Raw genomic sequence first — 23,323 nt, forward strand, 5'->3', positions numbered from 1 at the left:
TTTCAAATGACTGATTTGATGTGATAAGCTTTGCTGATTAATTTACTAATTAACATTTGTGGTAATTTCCCACTTCATAAACTCAAAACTTGCATAATTGTACTCATTCGCGTGCAATTTTTCCCATCATCAATATCATCCCATGGCACTTCTCGTAAAGAGTAGGGGTGTAACCCTGGTGTCCTGGCCAAATTCCCTCGATTGGCCCTTACCAATCATGGCCTCCTTATAATCCCCATCCACTGAATTGGCTCTATCCCACTCTCTCCTCTCCACCTATCGCTGGTGTGTGGTGAGCACACTGCCGCCATTGTACTGTGGCTGCCGTCGCATCATCCAAGTGGATGCTGCACACTGGTGGTGGTTGAGGAGAGACCCCTGACATGAGTGTAAAGTGCTTTGGGTGTACAGTAGTACATATGAAAGCGCTATATAAATGCCTCATTCATTCATTCATTCAATATACCGGCGCTAATATCAGACCGCGTGGTATCGATTTAATATCGGTACTTGGGTATTAGATTGTGGTACCGTACCGAAGCCAAAATTGTGGTATCGAGCCATCCCTATCCACCCGTGAATTTTATAAATGTCCCAATCCACCTGTTTTAGACACTTTTATGCGGGTACCCGACCCGTTGCAGGACTCTAATAAAAAGTCATAAGTCTGAGATATAAACTAGTAAATGCGTGACAAAGTCAGAATTGTGAGTTTATATCTCCGAATTCTGACTTTAAAACTCACAATTGTGAGAAAAAAATCTGAATTTCTGAGATAAAAGTTGCAATTACTCTTTTTATTTTATTTTTATTTAGTGATGGAAACTTGCTTCGATAGTATTTTAAGTTGTTTCCACTTGTTATAATGAGACAAAAATGAACTGTGACACCAAAACCGAAATACGTACAGAGCCGTGACTTGTGTGCCGTTACACCCCTAAAATTCAGTATAAATAGTAGAGTTGAGTCTCACCTCCTGGGAAGTCTCCCTGCGGGTAGTCGAATCGGTGGGGCGGATACGGCGGCCGTTCGAAGTGATGCCGAGGGGGGAACTCGTCCTGCATGAAGCGGGGCGGAAAGCGGCCGAAGTTGTGAGGCGGCGGGGGCGGCTGGTTGAACGGCGGCGGCTGCTGGTGGGGAGGGAAGGGCCCACGGAAATGTGGAGGACGCTGCATGCGGAACGGGGGCTCCCTTTGCCCCCACGGCGGAGGCTGGTCCGGCTGGTTGCTCCACGGAGGCTGGTCGAACTGGCCGCTCCAGGAGGGCGGGGGCTCGTTCTGGCCGCTCCAGGGGCCTCCGGGGCCGCCGTCCCTAGAGCCGCCGCTCCAATTGGGGTCTCGCTGCTCATTCCACATGCCCTCGTGACTGTTCCAGGGCGGGCAGGGGGGCGGGACTTGAGTGGGGTCAAACGGCGGCTGGAGGCAGAAACATCATATATACATTTTTATTTTATCGATGGGCGGTGTGGCGATATATATATTGTGGCGACAATATAAAGTGACTGTTGGAGACTGTATTAAAGGGTTACTTCAGCGATTTAGCATATGGCTTTGTATCAGTAGAAACTCGGGAGTTTATTCGAATGATCGATGACTTGTCTTTAGTCTAGAAGGCACCGAATTCAAAAATAATTTCACATTTCTACTACATTAATGACCCAGTTTAAATTCAAAGCCTAATGCTAAATCACTGAAGTAACCCTTTAAAGGAGCACTAGGTAACTTTTCAACCTTCTTAATATATTTTCAAGACTCTTGTGATGATAAATCGACTTACAATAGGTTGAATGACTCGTCTGCCATAGCCTGATGGGGTCTGTATCGTTTTAATCATACTTTTAAACTTTGGGTTTGGGGTAGTAACCCGAGAACAAAAAGAACTAATAAATTCGACTGCTTTACGGCATATACGTCACTTCCACCAACACACACACTTTACATTCGGACGTGCGAGCTTAACTTTGTTCGTCGGAAAATATAGTCATGTCCGAAGCAGCACAGACACATAAGAAAGAAAAGGTTTTGTTGGAGGAAAGCAATAAGAGGAAACGAAAAAGTGATGGGATTAAAGGTAGGACGAGGATCAACATGTGACCAGCGTTTGCTCGTCGGCGTGAGCTGAAGGAGGCGTGCCCGACCGATGCTGTCATGCTTGTTATGGTGATTACCGACCACTCAAACATTGAACTGAAGTATCATATAGATTCTGTAAAACGGTAACCAATAGACTACTATAATGACACTGGCTTGTAAACGTGAGCATCGCGATTATTTGGCGTTTGAAAAAAATAAAACCCATGAAATTATATTCATATGACAAGCTGAAACATGCCACTGACTGTTCCTGGGATGAAGACATTTCACATGCGCCGCCAGAAGAACACCTGCATGTGAACTCCTCCTGCAGTGTTCAGGGGAACTGTTAGTGATGGGCGGGTCGGCTTTTTTTCCAACCCGCGGCGCCGCTTTTATGAAGTTATTTGGCCCGCCCCGCACCACTGTATATATTTTTACAACCCGCCCCGCACCCGCAACCATTAAATAGACATACGGGGTCCGCGGGTTATGAGACGACCCCCTCATCACTAGATAGTAGGGCTATCAGGGTTGTCATGTCAACAAATGCACGCGCGATGGCATCCCCTGATGTAGGATGACAGTTTACTACAGTAGTAGAGGACAACTGTAGGGGGACCCCGAGAGCAAACGTTACCTAGTGCTGCTTTAATATTAATATACACCTGGAAAGAGTTTGTCACTCACAGGCTGTTGCGGGTTCCACGACTGCATGTTGTGCTGCGACTCGAACCAGCCGGGTTTAGAGGAAGGAATGTCAGGCGACGCCGAGGGGTTCGAGTCTGAGGGATGAGTCTGAGCCGCATCATAATCAGCAGGTGGAGGACCGGTCAGTGCCGGCTTCAGCTCTAATGACAGCGTGAAAAATAACAACATCATAATTAACAGCAAGAACAACAACATATCACAAGTCAAGAACGACATCCTAATTCATCGCAGTGAGTCAAAGAATGATATCAAGGCCATAGATTATGTACACGTAGATACCTCATTATAGGGCTGGGCGATACGGCCCAAAAAAATTATCACAATATAATTTTCCATATCAGTCGATATCGATAAATATCACGATAAATGTAAAATCTATTTCTTTAAAGTTTAAAGGCATATTTTTGCTCCTGAGTGAAAGATGTAGAAAACAGTCAGTTAACTGTGGTTTTAAACTATCCTTTATTGTCAAAACATGACAAACACTTCCCAAACAGGTGAACAATTTATTTAAACTGAGGTAGATTTATTTATTAAAATAATTGTGGCAAGCATTTTTTTACTCTACACTGTATATCAATAATATTATTAGGCTACTTAATTGTGTAAGTAGTAAAACACTAAAAATGCAAACGGCAACAAAAATAAATAAATAAATCATTTTAAGTTAAGAAACATTTAGAGTCCCCCCTCTCTTGCCTCACAGTGGATTGGTCCCCCGTGCATTGCTCTCTCACACACACACCCATCTCACCAACACACACACACACACATCACCGACAGTGGGCCGGTCACGAGAGGAGGGAGAGAGCAAAGTTCAGTATTTGTGGATCTCCAGTAAGAGCTGTCAAGTATATTTTATTCATTTTAAACATCGGATGACATTATTTCTCTTTTGATACAGGCGATGCGGAGTCATTAATACATCACCAAAGACAAACAATTATGTTAGCGATGTACAAGTCCGATGTTTTAGTGATTATAGTTTGGAAGCGTTAGCTTGCAAGTCACCCACTACAACTAACAAGGTGATAAGCCTGTGTGTGAATGTAGTTAATGTAGATTTACCGCTGTGTTGGGCTCAATGTTATATGGAAGAACTTCGAAGCAGCACGATCATTTAATAATTAGATTCCGTGTGGTGAACCTATGATAAGCAGCCCATGCACGTCGCTCTGTTTTATGTCGGATGGGATCGCCAAAATATCTCCATACCACTGAAGTTGAGTAAACTAACTCGTCAACGATATCTGTGTCCTCGGAGCTGATCGTGAGCGCTGCATTTTCTTCACTATCGCTCATTTTTCTCGCTCCACTTCACTGCGATCCTCCAAGCCTGTCAGCCACTGTAAACAACAGCGCGTGCAGCACCCAGAAGCCCGGTCTGCAACACGCATGCGCAGCATTACGCTTACCGCGCAAGCATTATATCGAGAATTTATCGAACTGTTATCGTTTTATCGTGGGAAATGATATTGTGATAATTATTGTTATCGTTTTATCACTCAGCCCTAATTAAGAAAGACCTATTCTGTGAGATTGATGTTAAGCAATCAGTGAAAAATAGAAAACCACCACATTTGGCTAAATAACTAAAATATATTTATTAAGAATCAGTGTATAGTTAAATTATAGAGTGTAGACTAAGTAAGAATTTTTTATATTTGATTATTTAATTTCTTTCTTGACTTGCTGCTGTTAAATAGACCTATAGCTGAAAAATAAAGCACTGTTTTTGTCATATTGTTTGTCATTTGTAGCCTGGATGCCAGCCGAACTTACCCCCCGCCCACAATTTTTTTAGGTCGGGCGGTTCTGTCTGGCCTCGATCCATAGAGGAGTAATTATCCCCAAACAGAAACTGTTCGGACCAATGAGATCCTCAGTGGGGGGCTTCATGTGTTCATCACCAGACGATGACGGACAGATGATCAACAGTAACGTAATCATCACGTCATCAAAGGGGCTTGGATTATATTTACTCAAATCCTAAACGAAGAGCTTGTTTGTATCTGCATTCACCTTCACTATTTCTCTCAGAAATGATGACCATGTTGGGTAAGTGCTCTGTGTATCATTAAAGGTCCCGTTCTTCGCGATTCCATCTTTCAAACTTTAGTTAGTGTGTAATGTTGCTGTTAGAGCATAAATAATACCTGTAAAATTATAAAGCTCAAAGTTCAATGCCAAGCGAGATATTTAATTTAACAGAAGTTCCCTTTCAAAGCCTACAGCGAACGCCCGTTTTGGACTACACCCCTGCACTTCCTGCTGTAATGACGCAACTAAAACCGTTTGTTGACGAACCCTCCGCCCACAGGAACACAAAAAATAGGGGGAGTGGTCTCGTTGCTCTCCCACGTGGAGAAGAGCACGCATTCAGCGCTTGCATCTCCCCGCTATGGTAAGAGGCGGGACCTTTCCGGTTAAAGTGCGCTAAGCTGCTGTCCAATCACAACACGGGAAGCGCTGGCCCAATCAGAACTCGTTATGCATTTCTGAAGGAGGAACTTCATAGAACAAGGAAATCATCAGGCCGTTTTTAGGACGGAGGAAACAGCGCTGTACAGATAAGTCAATTGTGTGAAAAATACTGGGGGGTTTTTACACACGAAACATGAACTCATGTTATATTGCACACTGTACACACAATCAAAGCTTCCAAAACACGCGAAGAATGGGACCTTTAAATTATTTTATTTTTTTACAACACCGGCAAAGATCGCGTGCGTGCAGACAGGGTTGCCAAGTTTTTACAACAAAACCCGCCAACTAATAGACCTAAACAATAGCTTCTCAGGGGGTTCTCCAAGGAAAAAATGGTGTTTAGGGGGTAAAATGTGTGTTATTTTGGCAAGATTACCCTGCTAAAATTCGCACTCATGGGTCTATATATCACATAATAGTCGCTTCAACCCGCGGACATAGAAAACAAACCGAGGAAAAAAACGCGGACTTGGCAACACAGTGCAGTTGAGCTCTGTTGACGTCACTTCGTTGCTCTGATTGGTTGTGGGTCTGTCCAATCGAGGTCTTTCCTGGTTCGGTTGAAACACCCCATAATCACAGCACATATTCTGAACAGAATTGAGTATGACCACGTCAGGCTATGTAATTTGCATTTTTTGCTTATTTTTCAAAACAGATACAATTAAAAAAATCTATATTATAAGATAAATTTAAAAAAACATTAATTTACTCATATCATAAAATAAGGTTTTGAGAAGTTAAAGGTCAGTGAATGATAAGATGATTGATAATGTGATCTCTGTGAGGATGTTCACACATGCATGTACTTATTATAGCAATAAGAGGAGGAATGGGCAAAAACCAGGGCAGGAACATGCTGGCCAAGTGAATTTTTAGTAAAAAACATAAAACAATGAATAATACGTTCTGTTATCATATCTGTTTGTTTGTTTGTTTTTTTACCGTGGTATCGATTTAGTATCGGTATCGAGGTATTTTAGTCTGGTATCATATCGAAGTCATAATTTTGGTATCGTGACAACACTAGCCTGCAGCGTTCGAATGAGGCATCTACGTATGCATATCTATGATCAGGGCAACGAGACTATAATTATGTCAAGTATGATGTCACAGCAAATAAGCGATGACATCATAAAAAGAACTGCTGTCAAGTCCGGAATTATGTCAGAGGCCAGGAATGACGCGTCATATTCGGAATGGCAAAAAGAAAGCACTCCAAGTATGACATCATAAATGGCTTAGAATGGAACACGTGTGACGTTTGGAATGACGTCACATGACCATAAAATCATCAGAGCAAATCCACAAAAAAAAAAAAAATACATGTGTGACAAACTACTGATCAAAAGGTCTCTCTAAGTCTCTTTATTTATGAATTACAGTATTTATAAAGGCAGTAAAATCCATTTTTGTTAAAAATGTATTAATTTATAACAGCTGTTTTCTGTTGTCTTTAGTCGCATGATCCTTCAGAAATCTTTTTGATATGATGATTTGCTGCTTAAGAGACATTTATGATTATTATCAATGTTGAAATCAGTTGAGATGTGGAAACTATGCATTTATTTGAAATCTTTTGTAGCATCTTAAATGACTTTTGATTGATTTAACGTGTCCTTTCATAGAAAACAAAATAGCATGTGTGTTTCATGCGACTGCATCTGTGTGTGAGGACGTGAAGTATCGGTTTACCAGGCTGAGAGCTCATGGGCGCTTGGCTCTTGACCTCAGGGTCGGCAGGGGTCAGCTGACCGACCGCAGCCGCTGCTGCCGCCACCGCCACCGTCTGCTGCTGCTTCAGATTGCTCACGAACTCCTCGTGCTGGGTCTTCAGCGCCTGGATCTGCTGCTGGAAGGCCACCTGGATGGGCTGCACCACCTGGGCATACTCCGTGATGAGCGACGCCTGGAGAGACGCATGAGAAACACATGATGAACATCACATCTGTGTCTGACACGACCAGCTGTGCCTGGGTTACTGCAATTTAAACTATAAAAAAAAATCTTTAAAAAAACTGCTTTCATTTACTGTAACTTGAAGTACTGAAATATTATTTTATTAATTTAGATTTAAAATTAAAAAAAGAAATAACCTGATTAAAAATATAAATTTAAACTAGCCGTATTTAAAAAGACAACAACAAAAACTTTTAAAAATGAAAGAAAAGAAAAAAAAACAAAATTACTAAAACTTGAACTAAAATTAAAATAAAATATAAAAATAAAAGCTGGTTCAAAATGTCCATAAAAACTAGACGTATTAAAAAAGGACAACATTTAATGTTAAACTAATAATGAAAATTAAAGAAATATAACTAAATATAAAATAAAATAAACATTTAAAAAATTGACTGAAACTAACAAATTAAAATGAAAACAGAAAATATAAAAATTTAAGCTGGTTTAAAATATCCAATTAAAACTGTATGTGTGTGTGTGTGTGTGTGTGTGTGTGTGTGTGTGTGTGTGTGTGTGTGTGTGTGTGTGTGTATTAGGGCCGGGACTCGATTAAAAAAATTAATCTAATTAATTAGAGGCTTTATAATTAATTAATCAAAATTAATCGCATTTTGCACACAAGCTAAAATTGAAATAAAAACATACAATGTAAAATAAAAACTAATTCAAAATATCAATAAAAACTATAGACATAAAAAAACCTATTAAAAATGACTAAAATCCCAACAAAATGACTAAAAACTAAAATTATGAATATAAAAAATAACAACTGATTCAAAATATCAATAAAACCTACAGATATTAAAAAGGACAACATTTAATGTTTAACTAAAATTATAATGAAAATAAAGAAATAAAATAAAAACAAAAAACAAGAAAAACTAAAATTATTACAACTAACTCAAATAAAAAAATATAAAAATAACAGTTTATTAAAAATATCAAAAAATACATGCATATTAAAAAAGAAAACATTTAATGTTTATTAACGTATTAACGTCCGTTTTTTATTTTGTTTTATTCAAATATTAATTTTCACCTTCGAATCCGTTTTTAAAAAATATTCAAATACAGTCCCTGACAAAAGTCCTGTCGCTTATCTATTTTCTAGAAATACCTGATATTAACCTGACTTTTAATTAATTAATTGGTGTTAGAAATAGCTCATATGAAAAGCTAAAACCCTTCCAAATGATGTTTAATGCACTTAAATAAATAATTTTCACTGAAAAAATATTTATCATTTAATCAAGACAGAAAGGTCAAATTTTGGCAAGACAAAAGTTTTGTCGCCTATACAGAAATTGAACAAATTTACTGCAAATAAAAAAATATGTCAGCAAATTAAGTTGTGGTGCTGTGAGATTCAAACTTAATATCTTGTATGACTTCCATGAGCTTGAAGGACTGCATCCATGCGGTTTGGCAAGGATTCATACAATTTATTGATGAAGTCATCAGGAATAGCTAAGAAAGCAGTCTTGCATGCCTCCCAGAGTTCATCAATATTCTTTGGTTTCGTCTTCCATGCGTCCTCTTTCATCCTACCCCACATATGCTCAATGATGTTCATGTCTGGTGACTGGGCTGGCCAATCCTGGAGCATCTTAATCTTCTTCGCCTTGAGGAACTTTGATGTGGAGATGGAAGTATGCGATGGAGCACCGTCCTGCTGCAGAATTTGGCCTCCTTTATGGTTGGGAATATAAGAGGTAGCTAAGATTTCTTGGCATTTTAGACTATTGATGTTGCCTTCCACCCTGCAGATCTCTCGCACACCCCCATACTGGATGTAACCCCAGACCATGATTTTTCCGCCACCAAATTTCACTGTTTTCTGGGTGAATCTCGTATCCATTTGGGCACCAGTAGGTCTCCTGCAATATTTGCGGCAACTGTGGTGTAATTCAACAGAAGATCTGAAAAATCCACCTTCTGCCACTTTTCCAGTGTCAATCCTTTTAGCAGGCTGTGGGCCTTGGCAAATGCCACAGGGTTTTTCAATTGTCTTTTGTTAAGTGCTGGCTTCTGGGCACTGATTCGACCATGGAGGCCATTTCGAGACAGAATCCGACAAACTGTTCTGGTTGACACAGGGACTTCATGTGACCAGGTCTCGTGGAGCTCTGCTGCAGTGGAAAATGGGCTGGCCTTGGATTTTCGAGCCAACAAACGGTCCTCTCGAGCAGTTGTCTTGCGGGGTCTGCCTGACCTGGGCTTGTCAAAAACGTCTCCAGTCTCTTCAAATCTTTTTTTTATCCTCTGTACTTGACGCTGAGACACATTGAAGGTGTCTGCCACATCAGCAGTGGATCTGGTCTTCAGCCTCTTGATAATCAAAACTTTAGTCTCAGGGTGAATCTTAGGCATGTTTGCAGAGGTCTAGTTGCAGTTGATGTGAAGGTCTAGTGTACGGGGGTTCTTTTTATACACACTTGAGACCTAATTGATCCATTATTAGTCACAGGTGAAGCTCATATGACAAGGTGACAACACTTATGTCTTTGCAAAAATTGACTCAATGGGCTTTACCAAGCTGTGAATATTAGAATACTTTTTGAAAGTTTAGTTTTTCACTGAAACATTATCACAAAAGCTGGTGGGATTAAAATGAGCCATTTCTTGTAAAAAAATCTTGATTAGAAATATATTTCAGCGGCACTTTAGGTCAATTTGTACACAAGCGACAAGACTTTTGTCAGGGACTGTATATATTCGAATTTAGACTATTCGTTGACAGCCCTAAAGAAAACAGCCTAACTACGAAACTAAAACAATTGAGAGGAAAAAATAATATAAAGGCCCTATGTTGCAGCAATGCGTCACTGCACCAGGTGACCTGTAAATGCGGAAAAAAAATACGTTATACCACAAAGAATTATTTTTTTCGAATTGCCTGAAAAACCACCTCACGAGAGCGTAAAAACTTTTTCGTGGTATATGGGAGTTTTTGCGAAATTGCCACGTTTTCATTGGGCATATTTTCAATTCGTTCAATTTGAAGGGTATTGGAAACGCAGCTAGTGATGCTGTACCTGGTACTGTCCGAGGCCCAGAGCCGGACTCTGCAGCTGCTGAATGGTGATGTCATCAAAATATCTGTTCTTCTCCCAGAGCTGCAGCAGCTAAAACACAAGCAGCTTTCGTCAGAAGAAGTCAGACCGACCGCCATCACATTCACAGCCAGCAAACACATCACATGACTTTCTGCTGATATCTGTGAACAAACACAGTGTGATCGTACCCGAGTGATTTTCTGCTGCTTGTCTTCCTCCACAGCCAGGAAGCTGGTGCAGTAAATGGGAACCACCACCTTCTGTAGAGCCGCCAAAAGATCCTTCTGATTTTTCCTCTGACTGCGGAGAAATCAAGAGTTTCCACAATAAAACGCCATGAAACACACAGTTGGAGTTGGCAAGTATTTCCGAGAACTCTTCCTCTTATTTTGATATATAGGAAGTAGGGGTGGGAATCTTTTACCATCTCACGATTCAATTCGATTCCGATTTTTGAGGCCACGATTTGATTCAAAACGATTCGATTTTGAAAATATCAAAATTAAATCCGCACCCACCCAGAACGGCTAATATTTGGCCCGTTACGTAAATCACACACGCTAAAATCATTCAAATTAAAATGCTTTAATTTTTTATCTTGCACCTCTCTCAACATCAACAGCATCATGAATGGGCTAATGAAACCGGCTAAAGGGCCTAAAAGACTAGTTGTCAACAATTTCATATAATCCACTCACCAACTTTATTTTTACTTATTTTATCAATTGCTTCTTCTGCAACGCTCGCTCCATCTGGGCTACGAGGCATCAACAAAAGTTGCAGTGTCGCAGTGGTGGTGACATGATGGTTAAATGGCATATCGTTGTTGCATGTATGTGTAATTTGGATATTGGACATTTGGAAATTGTAATACAGTATGTTCGAGGGGGGAAGAAGGAGGCGGGAACCAGCGAACATTTAAAAGACTTTAACCAAGTGTGACAACTCCGTGTAGTGGGGTTTCTCCAGGCTGAGGAGGATGGTTTGCTGGCTCCGCCCTCAACTGGCTGTTCTCAGATAGTTTGATTAAGCACACCTGTTGCTCACTTCCTGTTGGGCCTTGTTAAAAGGAGTCTGAGGAAAAGGCCCAGGGAGGGCGGCAGGCTGGACTTGATGATTGTTTTGCGTTTGTTTGACTTTGTTTCTTTGGTACATCTAACACTACAACAGCACATTACCCTTTCATGCATTCCTTACACACACCGATTCCTGACTGTTACACTTAATAAAGTTTCTTTTCTGTATAGTTCTATTTTGTTAATAAATTTCGTATTTTATTTCGGCTTTCGTGTGTCCCATTCATTGTTGCGTCCCTTTTGAGCCACGGGGCGTAACACTAAGCGAAAAACGAAAGTAACGTGGGCAGCCCCTCACGGACAACTGCCACACACACACACACACACACATAATAAAACGTAAACACAACTCAACGTCAAATCCAGCTCTGGTGATCTCTCGTCCTTTATTGGTGTCGCTCGTTGTTATATGCCTCGAGCTCCCTCATGAGAGGACTCACTCACTCTCAAGCTCGTCCACCTCGCCTCAGAAATATTGTACATATTTTTCATCCGCGCTACTATCCGCCCGCAGAGAGTTAATTATCCGGTCGCATCAAAAATGTCAACGCTGTTTTCTCCAGCAGCTATGTGTTAACTGTAGCCATAGCAACTCTTAACGGCCACCAGGACTAATACAGTATTATATAATACGCTGTTTATTTGTTGTAAAGTGTAATAATCATCTCAGAAAAAAATAATTCTTCTGTCAGGCGCAGTTAAAGTAAAAACTGCCTGGGGCAATATACGCTGTGTCATTATTCCAACATTAACTTCATAACTTACGAAATAAAAAGTTTACCCCTCAGAAAAATTAACTTTCCTCTCTTGTCAACATGAGCGCGGCGCGCTGTCACGTCATGAAAGGACACACACTTAAAAGTAATCGGTCAGGTCGTTTACATGGTGAAAAATAGACTGTAAAAATATGAATAACGAGTATGGAAGGGATTCAAGCTGTGCTGCTTTTGCTGGTTATGTATAGACCATTTCAGAATGTTTGTAAACAATCACCTCAAGATACTTCCGGGTGGCAGAACGCGAGCGGCTTCTACTGACAAACTGAAGAGATCAGCCGGCTACTGTAAATAGTAACATAGTTAAGAACATTGCTGTTGTTTAAAGTTGAAACTATGACGAAAACGTGTTGTGTTTGGGGTTGCGCCATCAGATAAACAGGAAAAGGTGTAGGATTTTATCGATTTCATTCAGAAAGAAGTAAATATATGCAGCAAAACCTGTGGGTGAGGAGGCTAAAGCGAGTGGACGTCGTCAAAAGTGGCGCTACAGAGAAGTATTCTCAAAATGGTCCATCTACAAAATCATAGCAGAGCATAATTATCTTCAGCTGGGGAATTTCGAGACTAATATTAGTAAACTTTAGATCTCTTAACCCCTTACGATTCAAAGATCATCCGGCCTCAGATTACTATTGTTCAACATTCACTGCTCATCACACATTATCTGGACAAACTCAGTATCATCAGAAAGATTAAAGACTCCAGCTTTGATATTTGAACACTGTTTATGATAAAACTGGGTTGCAGTGACATTCAATTCTTAATTTATGTCAGGAGTGCATTATTATCGATCCGTTATGAACGATATTTTGAATAGATTATCAGACGCACTTTATTCTTTCGTCTTCACTGGCTCATTTGTGTTCACAGAGATCGCAAAGAACAGCTTTCAGTTTAGCTCTTAGTTTAAAAGTCCTCATATTTGGAGAAATATTGACATATCACGTTTGCAAAATATTTCGTCATACAGAATACCATTTCTATTCATTTCTCACGGAATTATTCGATATAAAAGAGTTAAAACATGCGCAGACCTCTCTCCTACTGTCTCGGACATTTCCTCATTCTGGCTCGAACGGGCCTATTCTAAATTTCTACGCGTGAACTAAGAAGCTAATAAACACACGATAACTATGGAATAAGGTTTTTGTGTGATTGTTCATGTGATTTCGGCTATTTTATATCAATAATGGATGTTTACATGACTGCTAACAGGTGTAGTGATTAGTTCCATATAAAATTATAAATATAATATATTTTAACATCGGGAGTTTGTGAGATATTGCAGATGCCACGAGTCATTAAAGTGGATCATTGCATCAAATCAGCTGGGAAACAGCATGACTGCACCGCGAGCCGGCCGCAATCACACAAGGTTTCGTGTTAAACACAGACACCGGAACTTTCAATGTTGCTGCTATAGCTTCAGATACAAAAAATAAAGAAAAAATGTGTGCAAAGGATTTGTTGAAAAGCAGAGAACAGGGAAATAGACTATCTACGATAGCCTAACATATTGTAATTCAAACAGCAACAGTCACTAAAATAACTACTCAATGTAGGCTGAAGCTCATTTAAAAATTGTGGTATTAGACTAGCACTACATCTACTAGACCAAGGTTAGGCATTTCATGTATTGCTATCTCCTGAATTAATTAATCGGTCCCTCAATAATCATGTTAACTATGTCTGAATACTAGCGTTGCCATAGGAACGCTTCGGCTTTTGCCACCCGGAAGAACGTTTATTACTGTTGTGACGTCATGGTGAATTGTCGTATAGGTTTACTGAAGAGGTAATTAACAACGACAGGAAAGAGCACTAGCATATCCAGAAAGCTTGTAAAGCTAGATTTAAAATGACAATGTATATTTTTACGGCCATTGAATGGCTGAGATGAATGCGTGCCATCTGACAGAAAGAGCAAGACTAATATATACTGACACGAACCTCGCAAAAGACTTTAAAAAATGCCAGCTGAAATAAAATGCTAAACCAATCAGCATGTTCAGCGCCCAAGTCCCGCCCTCAAAAGTTCTTGAACTTTAAAAAAGTACTACCTCGCGAGCAGGGCCGTTTGGAGGGAACTTCATTTAGACCCTGGTTCCTGCGGTGGAAACACGGCTTCATATTTTGATTTAGCTCAGTTCGGTTAACATTTGCTTTATTTGTGTAATCCTATTCTGTGGCAATAAACCCCTAAGCACTAGTATCAGCCGGCTCCCTCCACGTTCTTTTTCCGTTTACAGGCCGCATCCATCACAGATCTCACATTAAAAAAACGCTTGATGGAAACAAATTGGAGGCATATAATTTGTTTATCTGATAATAAGACACGCACAAACTACAATAAAAACACATTTACCAAATAAATCCCTCCATGCACAACAAAAAAACTCTGGTGACTTTGCCTTAACAGAGGCTGTGATTGGATAATGGGACTAACCAGTGGACCAATGGCATCGCAGCATCTCAAATGTTGGTTTAGTGGCTCTGAAATATTGATTGATTTTGTTCTCTTGAACACATGGGATGGAAACAGTGCTTTATTCACAAATGTTTTATGTGATATTCCAATTTTGCGCCTAAGTTAAATTCACAACTGTTGATACTATTCAAATGCATTATCACGTCATGTTGTGCGTCTCACCAGTGATGCAGGACGTCATTGGTGAGATAGATGAGATGCAGACGGAGCTCGAAGTGCGCCTCGTCCGAAGTGATGCGGTTTCGGAGATGCGACGACATCAGCTCGCAGTGCTGCGGGGTCTTGGCATTACTAAACATCCAGTTCTTTCCAGCCTGACAGAGAGAAATAACCCAAAAATAACTTCTCTGACAGACGGAGCAGTGGTGAGTGAGGCGTGAGATTTTGTGCTCGTACCGAGATGGCGTCTTTCGTGCAGGTGTCTATGATGGGCTGAAGGAGGTTGTCCAGCTCGTTCATGTCCAGCTGTGTCTCCGCCAGAAGCTTCTGCGTCTGCTGCTCCATTGCCAGAGAGATGGCGGCCGTAACCTGCTCCTAAAAGCACGAACACACACTTTTATATGACACCGCTTTCAACAATAACAGATTTTTTTATCTGTTTACTTCCACGTACGTCACGGATATGACTTTTCTGATGTAATGACGTCATACAGCGTGCAAAAGCAGAACAATTATTCAAGCAGTAGAGGTTAAAAATTATACATTTTTCATATTTTTAAGAAATTGTCCAATCGTTTTGCTCAATCAGACCCTATTCCTCTGGGATCGTGCAGAGCGTCTGAAGCCCTTCCTCTGAAACTGCATTGATTTAGACCTTCAACCGTTGGTTCCCATTGAAGTCCATCATGTGGAGAAAAATCCTGGAATGTTTTCCTCAAAATACGTAATTTCTTTTTCGACTGAAGAAAGAACGAAATGAACATCTTGGATGAGATGGGGTGAGGAAACGATCAGGAAATGTTCAATTTGAAGTGAGCTAATCCTTTAAAGCTACACTGTGTGATATTTTCCCCATCTAGCGGTGTAAAGGTATATGACCGTCCAGTGAATATTAAGCCCCTTTCACACTGCGATTCCGGCAAATATACGGATAATGCGACCCGGCATTTGTTCCCGGGCCGCTAGATTTGGTCCATTCACACAGCCAGCGAAATACCGTAATATGTGCGCTTTCACACACAACGCTTAACGGTCCCGGGTCGAGTTGACACGTGACATCCTGATGTGACGTATAACGGCGAGCGATCTCAGCTTCAGCGCGGATAGTAAGGAGCTCCGTGGTCTCGACTTGTGTCCAGTTTGCGCACATTTCTGCTTGTTTAATTTTAGTTTCTTTTGTATACGAACACTCTCTGCGTTTAAAACACCGACGAGCTCTTCTGGCACTGCAGGGTTGTATTATTGAAAAAACAAGCTCTAGGAGTCGCACGATAACTACGTACACGTTGCGGCATTAGTTTCGGCTTTTGTTCACACAGCGCTCGTCCCGGGTCGAATACCGCAATATTACTAGGTCCCCGACCCGGGTCGAATTCGGTAATCAATGTTCCGGGAATATTGCGGGTCCGACGTGCAGTGTGAAAGGGGCTTTAGTTTCTGTTCCTCTTAATTCCGATTTCGTTTTAACTCCTACGGTGGCCAATTTAAGCTGGGTGCACACTGTGCGATTTTGGCCACGATTTGGCCGTCTGAGACAAATTTAGCAAATCCTAAAAGATTCCTCAGGTCCTAGGCTAAAATCTGACGTCTTTGGTCGTTAGTTTGACATGTTCACCGGCAGCCGATTAATGAGCGCTGCGATCAAATTTTACCTCAGACAAAATTCTGGCAGTGTCAGAAGATTTGGCACACAATCCTGCAGTGACTTCTCCTACGACGACAGCCAAATATCTCCGTTTTTCAAGACAAACTATGACCAAAACGAGAGCTAGAGATTTCTTTGTAGCCAGCATTTCAGTCCCGCGAGTAATGCAGCTCACCGTCAACAAGCGCGACATTCATTGATGATATAAAACTCCGGACGAGTTTTCTTGCGCGCGTCCGTTTTTAGCGCGCCTTCACTATCGTACAGTCTGACATTAATGACAACTGAGATCTTACAGTGTGACATGGCTTACATCGGGGATCCTGTTCGTACTCTTTGGCTAATGTTCTGTCAGGATGGAGGGGCAACATGGCGACCGTCATTCGAACCCCTCACTCGTATGTATTTTCAATGGCATATTATAAACTTACGAGAATACTTTAATACTTGAAATAAGTAAATATACATTAACGAGCACACATATTTTTTAAAGAACTAAGTGTTTTTAGCTAAGAATAAACTAAAAAAAGTTAAACAGTGTAGCTTTAAGTGCTTGAGCAGTTTGAGCTCCAGTAGCTCGTCTGTTTGATCGGACCACACGGGCCAGCCTTCGCTCCCCACGGGCATCAATGAGCCTTGGCCGCCCATGACCCTGTGGCCGGTTCTCCACTGTTCCTTCCTTGGGGCACTTTTGATAGAAACTGACCACTGCAGACCGGGAACAGCCCACAAGAGCTGCAGTTTTGGAGATGCTCTGACCCAGTCGTCTAGCCGTCACAATCTGGCCCTTGTCAAACTCGCTCAAATCCTTACGTTTTCCCATTTTTCCTGCTTCTTACGCATCAACTTTGAGGACAAAATGTTCACTCGCTGCCTAATATATCCCACCCACTAACAGGAGCCGTGATGAAGAGATCATCATAATTTTAAGAGATAAAAGGGCTGGCAGAGGCTCATGTAGGTTGTCTACAAACCGAAAGGTTGGTGGTTCAATCCCAGTTCCACCTGACCAAGTGTCGAGGTGTCCATGAGCAAGACACCGAACCCCTGGTGCTCCCGACGAGCGGGATGGCTAACATCCTGTCGGTGTATGAATGGGTGAATGCGAGGCAAAAATGTAAAGAGCTTTGGATGGTCATAGGGTCTGTTGAAAGTGCTATATAAATGCAGTCCATTTACCATAATCCGTGTTATTCAAGTCACATAAAGTTATGCCTGATCGGTGTGTGTGTTTTATATACAGCACATACCTGTCTGAGGCTGAGCAGGTGTTGCTCCTGCTGTTGTAGGTTCCACTGGCTCTGCTGGATGAGCTCCTCCATAGACGGCGTTGTGGGCGGGATAGGCGGAGGCGCAAGCATCGTCATCGCCGCAGGAACGTCTGCGACCTCTTTACCCGGAGGTTTACAGAGCACTGCGGATCACAAGAACACGCAGACGCAAAAAAAAACATGATTTCTACTGTACTGCAAGCGACAAACCTCTCGTCTGCCAGTACGTCCAAATCTGACGGATGCGGCGAACGGGAACACTGGGAAGCGCTACTAAAAGAAGGGTGACTCTCTTTTGAATGGGCGTTCCCAGCACAAGGCCATTCAGATAAGAGAAACATGCAGAAAAATCACTCATGCTGGTTTGTTGCCCTCTGATTTTTCCATGTCTGGAGACAGTCGCATGAAAAACTCAAAACAGACGGAAACATTATAAGCCAAGGAAAGCAATGGGATATGAAGTACTAAATCGACTCCAAATAACTGAGGGGGGAAGAAACCAAGTAAGGAACCAAGTTTCTTAAAAGCAAAGTTTGAGTTCAGATTTATCCAGAATATTACAAAAAAAAGTCATCGTATCATGTATGGAGCAAAAAACAGTGCTGGAAAGTCACGTGCTTAACTTTAACACTTGGTTCAAATCTCTAGACATGAGAAACCGCAAGTTGGTGAACACCACCAAATGTGTTTCGCAGCTGTTTCAACTCGTTACACACATTAATGTGTAACTGAGAAAGCATTAGCCATAACATAATTTGACAAATTAAATATTCCAAAAAAACATTTCAAGCACTGATGATGCAGAAGAACCAGGCAAAAATTAAACATTTCTGATTATCGGTCTAATAAATACCTTCCATTTTATATTCATCATCATGACTGGCAGAATCTATAAAGGAGAGAAGCACACCTTAAAGACGAATATATATAAATACAATACAGCTGGAAAACAGGCAAATCTAGCTGTACATTTCCACCTCAAATGCCGTGTTAGTAGCAGGGTTATTGTCATTAAATTCAATTATTTAAAATATACACAGACAAAATTAAAATGACAACTGAATATCAAAAAACAAACCCCATTTCAAAAATATAAATACTACTAAAATAACTGATTGGTAAAAAATAAATGCGATGCATACGCTGCTGCTGTTCGATGGCCAGTTTGTATTTGTAGTAGCCGAAATATTCCCCTCCGAACAGAAATGAGAACTTGGGGTTGTCCTTCTGCTTCTCCATGGTCATCTTCTCAAACTCGGGTCCATTTCGGGCGACAAACTGGGCCAGTTTGTCAATGACATTTCGCAGCTCTTGATCTGATGGGAAAGAGCATCATATAAAACCGATACAACACAACAACAAACAAAATAAGTATTGTTAAAAATAACGAATGATTCCAATATTTGTTTTTAACCACTTATGCTCTGGGACCATTTTTGAGGATTTCCGCCTGGATTTGGCCTAACTTACCCAAATTGAAAAGCTTCACAATTTTGGTGTAATTTTAAAGGAAACCCTTTGAAGCTACATAAAACACTGCTAAAAGCGATAAACATGTAAGTATGTGTTGTCTGAGCTGTAATAAAAATAATATAATTTAAAGTATATACTTGATGATACTGTACAAGGTCTGCAGTTTAAGAAGTTAAATATCAACATTTTTTTCTCTTTCCAACAATAAAAGATATTTTCACTTATTTTCTATCATATCTCTTTGACATGACAGTAATGGATTTTATTGTAGTAACGTTAAACATGGTATTTTTACTGGAATCGTTGATCACCTAACGTTTACCCAAATTACGCAATAAAAACACGCCAAAAGATTTAGCTACTTCATTTGCCATCCTACCCACACAAGGCAGTCAATATAAACTAACCAGCAGGTAAACGTTGATTTTATGTGTTAAGTCAAGTGTGTGTATATCAGTGCCGTTTTGATAATAATATCAGTTCATTCGCGCTCGCGCTGCAGTTCTCGCACTCGCGAGCGCACGGTTACCTTCTGGTGGCGTGGAAATATCCATCTTTCTCAAGATTACACGCTAGTATAAGACCAGGAAATCATTTATACCTTATGACGCTGAGACGAGAAACAAAATAAAACGTTTTTAAACGGATTCGGCCATTATATCGGCATGAGTTTGTTGTGTTTTAGTTCAAGACGAAGCCACAGGAAACCGAATCCTGAGCACTTCCTCCGGCGCATGCGCGTTGGCGCACGTTCAGAGGAGTCGTGACGTCACAGCGTCGCCTGCCGTCGGGAGGCCGTTATTTACGACGAGATTTTAACGTTATGATGCTGACTGGATTTTGCAGGTGACAACTAATGAACTTGTTTGTAAGTATATGGCAAGCTGTTTTAACATTTAATACTTAAACGTACTATATTGCCATGCTACTAGTACCGGTACTTTTTTTGTTTTGTTGATATTATATATTCCATTAAGTAGGCCTACTTTCATTAGCTAGTGCTTGTAGGGCTACTAGTTCCAATTCTTTAGATACTAGTACCTTTTTAGAAGATACTGGTACTTACTCATTAGATATTAGCTTAGAACTTAGTAAACTTATTTATTAGACACTATATCTATTAAATAGACACTAGTGATTTTTCATTAGACTTATTTTGATACTGACTAGTAAAATGTGTTACTAGTAAAAAAAAGAATAGTACATTTTTGCCAATGACTTCCATGGGAATCTGTCATTTAGTTATAATATCAACTAGGCCTATTCAGTTCTGTCTAGTATGTATTCCAATTCTATCTAGTATTTTTAGATATATTAGTTGGCTACTTATTTAATAGATACTTGGCCGCTACTTATGACAAGTATTTAACGTTTTGATCCTGACTGGATTTTGTAGGTGCACAATTTGCCTTCGATAATCCATACAACAAATAATTCAAAAACAGTATGAGAAGTATGTCTGAATATATCTTAACATAGTGGATGTAGGACACATTAGTAAAATATTCAATGTTGTTGACGTGAGAAAAATATTAGTTATTTTTGATATTCTGAATTTAATCAAGGTGCTCATTGTGTGGTGATTCGACACAACTGGGTCAGTATGTCAACAGTCTACACTTTTGTGATGATTTCACATATAATCTGGTTATAAATGAAGATGGCGCGTTTATTGTTTTAGTAGCGGGTGTTCGGTCGCCTTTCTCTCATGCAGATTACAGATTACTAGATTATAGACACGGCAGTGCTGATTGATTCATCCAGATGTGTTTGTATAAAAGATGTTAAAGAGAGACTGGTTACACTTTTTACACCAGTGAATATTTAGGACTGTACTTACAATACAATTATGAAATAACACAATGGGAAAAAAATGCATGAAGTTTTGCCCAACAGATTGAATGAACTGTGTAATTGTACTATTGATTAAAAACAAAAATTTGTATTCAAATTATTAAATTATATTACCATATATAAACCAAATGTGCCAACCTAGTTCAGCATTTCTTCACAGTTAAAAGTTTTTGAAAAAGCGCAATTTCTGATCAGAACACATTTAATAATAATAATACATTTTATTTATGAAGCACTTTACATTTTAAAGAAAATCTCTGAGTGCTACAGATAGATAGATAGATAGATAGATAGATAGATATAATAAAATAACAATAATTATTTGATATATCCTTGCATATTTCGAGATTCAGTAGCTACACAATAAAAAGTTTCATAGCTATTGTATAATTTCTCACCTTTAGGGGTCAGAAAAAGTGCCCTAATTGTAGAATCACCCATAGGTTATGTCTCTAAATGATTCATTTCCAACTGTCCTACTAATCATCAGCACTCCACATGTTTACAAAGGATGACAAAAAACCCTTTTCACGTCCACTGATGAGAAGAACACTGGCGCCAGCTCTCAAATCCACCCCACCACCTCCCACCCATTCTCCATGACCTCTAATTATGTCATGCGAAAAGAGCCGCGTCCCATTGAAAACCTCTCTTAATCAAACCCAATTAATTCCGCTCGCTTCCCGTATTATCCCCTTCGAGGAACGCGTCATCCCCATCAGCCTGTTAACTTCAGCCTTCGCTGTGTCAAGGGAGCAAAATAATAGATTATGCAATTAATTTAGTCGTTAGAGACTTAATTGTTCTTAATGAATACAGTAACTCTGTGGGGGTGTCCTGTGATTCAGAGCGTCAGGATTTTCCCTCTTGTTCTCACTTGATATGATCACTCAGCAAAATATCTCTGAGTTTCCTGTCATTTTAAAGTATTTTTTTTATGTTATAGCTCACAGGGACTACAAATAATTATAATTTCTGAGCCAATATTATGGTCAGTATTATAAGTCAAGTTAGCCTGAATAAGCATGAAATTGAAATTACAACATATTTAGGTCAAATTTCTCTTTTTTCACATTACAGTACATAGATTTTTGTCATTAAAAATTTTATATTGCAACAAATACACTGCAAAAACATATTTTCTTACTAAGTATTACTAAGTACTGAGTATTTTTGTCTGGTTTTAATTCCAAATATCTAAAAATTGTTACATTTAAGAAGCATTTACTAGACAAACAAAAGTTTTGTGAAGAAATAAATAAAATTTAAGTTCGTTTTTGCTTTAAATAAACAAAATAATCTGCCAATAGGGTGTGCAAAATAATTTTGTCATTTAAGATCATTTTATATAATCACTGGCAGATTATTTATCTTATTTTAAGCAAAAACAAACTTAATTTTTAGTTATTTTCCCCCAAAACAAGACAAACATTATTGCTTGTCTAGTAAATGCTTCTGGTTTTAAGAAGTTTTAGATGTTTGGACTAGAAACAAGACAAAAATACTAAGAAAGAAAGCGTTATTATGCAGTGTAGATTTGATTTTTAATGCACATTTTCTACATTATAAAAAATGGACAAGATGGTTTACTGTTTTGAACTCTATCTTAAAATGTGCTGTCCTCTATTATAACCCAAGACAGATTTTTTGACCGTTATATTGTGCATCTCTAATCACAGTCTTACAGTAGATTAGATGGTACACATCACATGCATCAGTACGGTGACTCAGAGGAAATCGTCTTAGTTGCTGAGGTCACGGATTAACCTTTGGTTTATGTATCTTGCTACCAGATGTGTGAGTAAAAAAACTGTGCAATATTTGGCATTTTTAGCAATTTTGAATATGGATAATGTCGCCCGGTAGGTTTTCATCTTTACTTGCATAAATAAACATTTAAAGGTGCACTATTGAACTTATTTGGTTCAGAATCAGTCAATACACCATCAATAAATCTTCCAAAATGTGTTTTTGTCTTACCCTGTTTCACCATGTTAATCCTGTGTTTATATTTTAGACCTGTAGGGATGGTTTTGTGGGAAATTGTGTACATACGTCACTCGCCCATGCATGTTTCGTCATATCTGTAAATAGAGAAAAGTTGCTCCTGTGGGAGGAGTATAGGTTAATGTTCATAACAAACAAGAAATGTTGACTTGGAGCAGCTAATCACCCATTTTAAACAAACGCCAAACAGAAGAGAGTCTGCCGACAAAACGAGAATGCGACAGAGCTCGTAATAAAACATGAATCAACATTGGCTTGGCTTTTCGGAGATGGCGAGAAGTTA

At 39.7% G+C, this 23,323-nt stretch overlaps 1 protein-coding gene across 3 annotated transcripts in view; it reads right to left on the bottom strand.

The window, feature by feature from the left end:
* cherp (calcium homeostasis endoplasmic reticulum protein) overlaps positions 1 to 19,924 on the bottom strand; it is a 33,529-nt gene extending 13,605 nt beyond the window's left edge. Inside the window, exons 1-11 of one of the 3 annotated variants that reach the window (XM_067415326.1) lie at positions 19,781 to 19,924; positions 18,849 to 19,022; positions 18,560 to 18,595; positions 17,686 to 17,849; positions 15,028 to 15,165; positions 14,794 to 14,945; positions 10,477 to 10,588; positions 10,268 to 10,357; positions 6,966 to 7,179; positions 2,763 to 2,923; positions 974 to 1,415 (exon numbers count right to left, since the gene is read on the bottom strand). In XM_067415326.1, the coding sequence (XP_067271427.1) occupies positions 974 to 1,415; positions 2,763 to 2,923; positions 6,966 to 7,179; positions 10,268 to 10,357; positions 10,477 to 10,588; positions 14,794 to 14,945; positions 15,028 to 15,165; positions 17,686 to 17,849; positions 18,560 to 18,595; positions 18,849 to 18,951 (1,612 nt within the window). In that variant the 5' untranslated portion in view covers positions 18,952 to 19,022; positions 19,781 to 19,924. Of the gene's footprint in view, positions 1 to 973; positions 1,416 to 2,762; positions 2,924 to 6,965; positions 7,180 to 10,267; positions 10,358 to 10,476; positions 10,589 to 14,793; positions 14,946 to 15,027; positions 15,166 to 17,685; positions 17,850 to 18,559; positions 18,596 to 18,848; positions 19,023 to 19,708 lie in introns of all 3 variants that reach the window. The other 2 variants (XM_067415324.1, XM_067415325.1) reach the window with 2 other exon arrangements.
* Between the last annotated feature and the right edge of the window lie 3,399 nt (positions 19,925 to 23,323).

Source organism: Pseudorasbora parva, chromosome 14 (genome assembly GCF_024679245.1).
Source record: "Pseudorasbora parva isolate DD20220531a chromosome 14, ASM2467924v1, whole genome shotgun sequence".
Classification (NCBI taxonomy): Eukaryota; Metazoa; Chordata; class Actinopteri; order Cypriniformes; family Gobionidae; genus Pseudorasbora; species Pseudorasbora parva.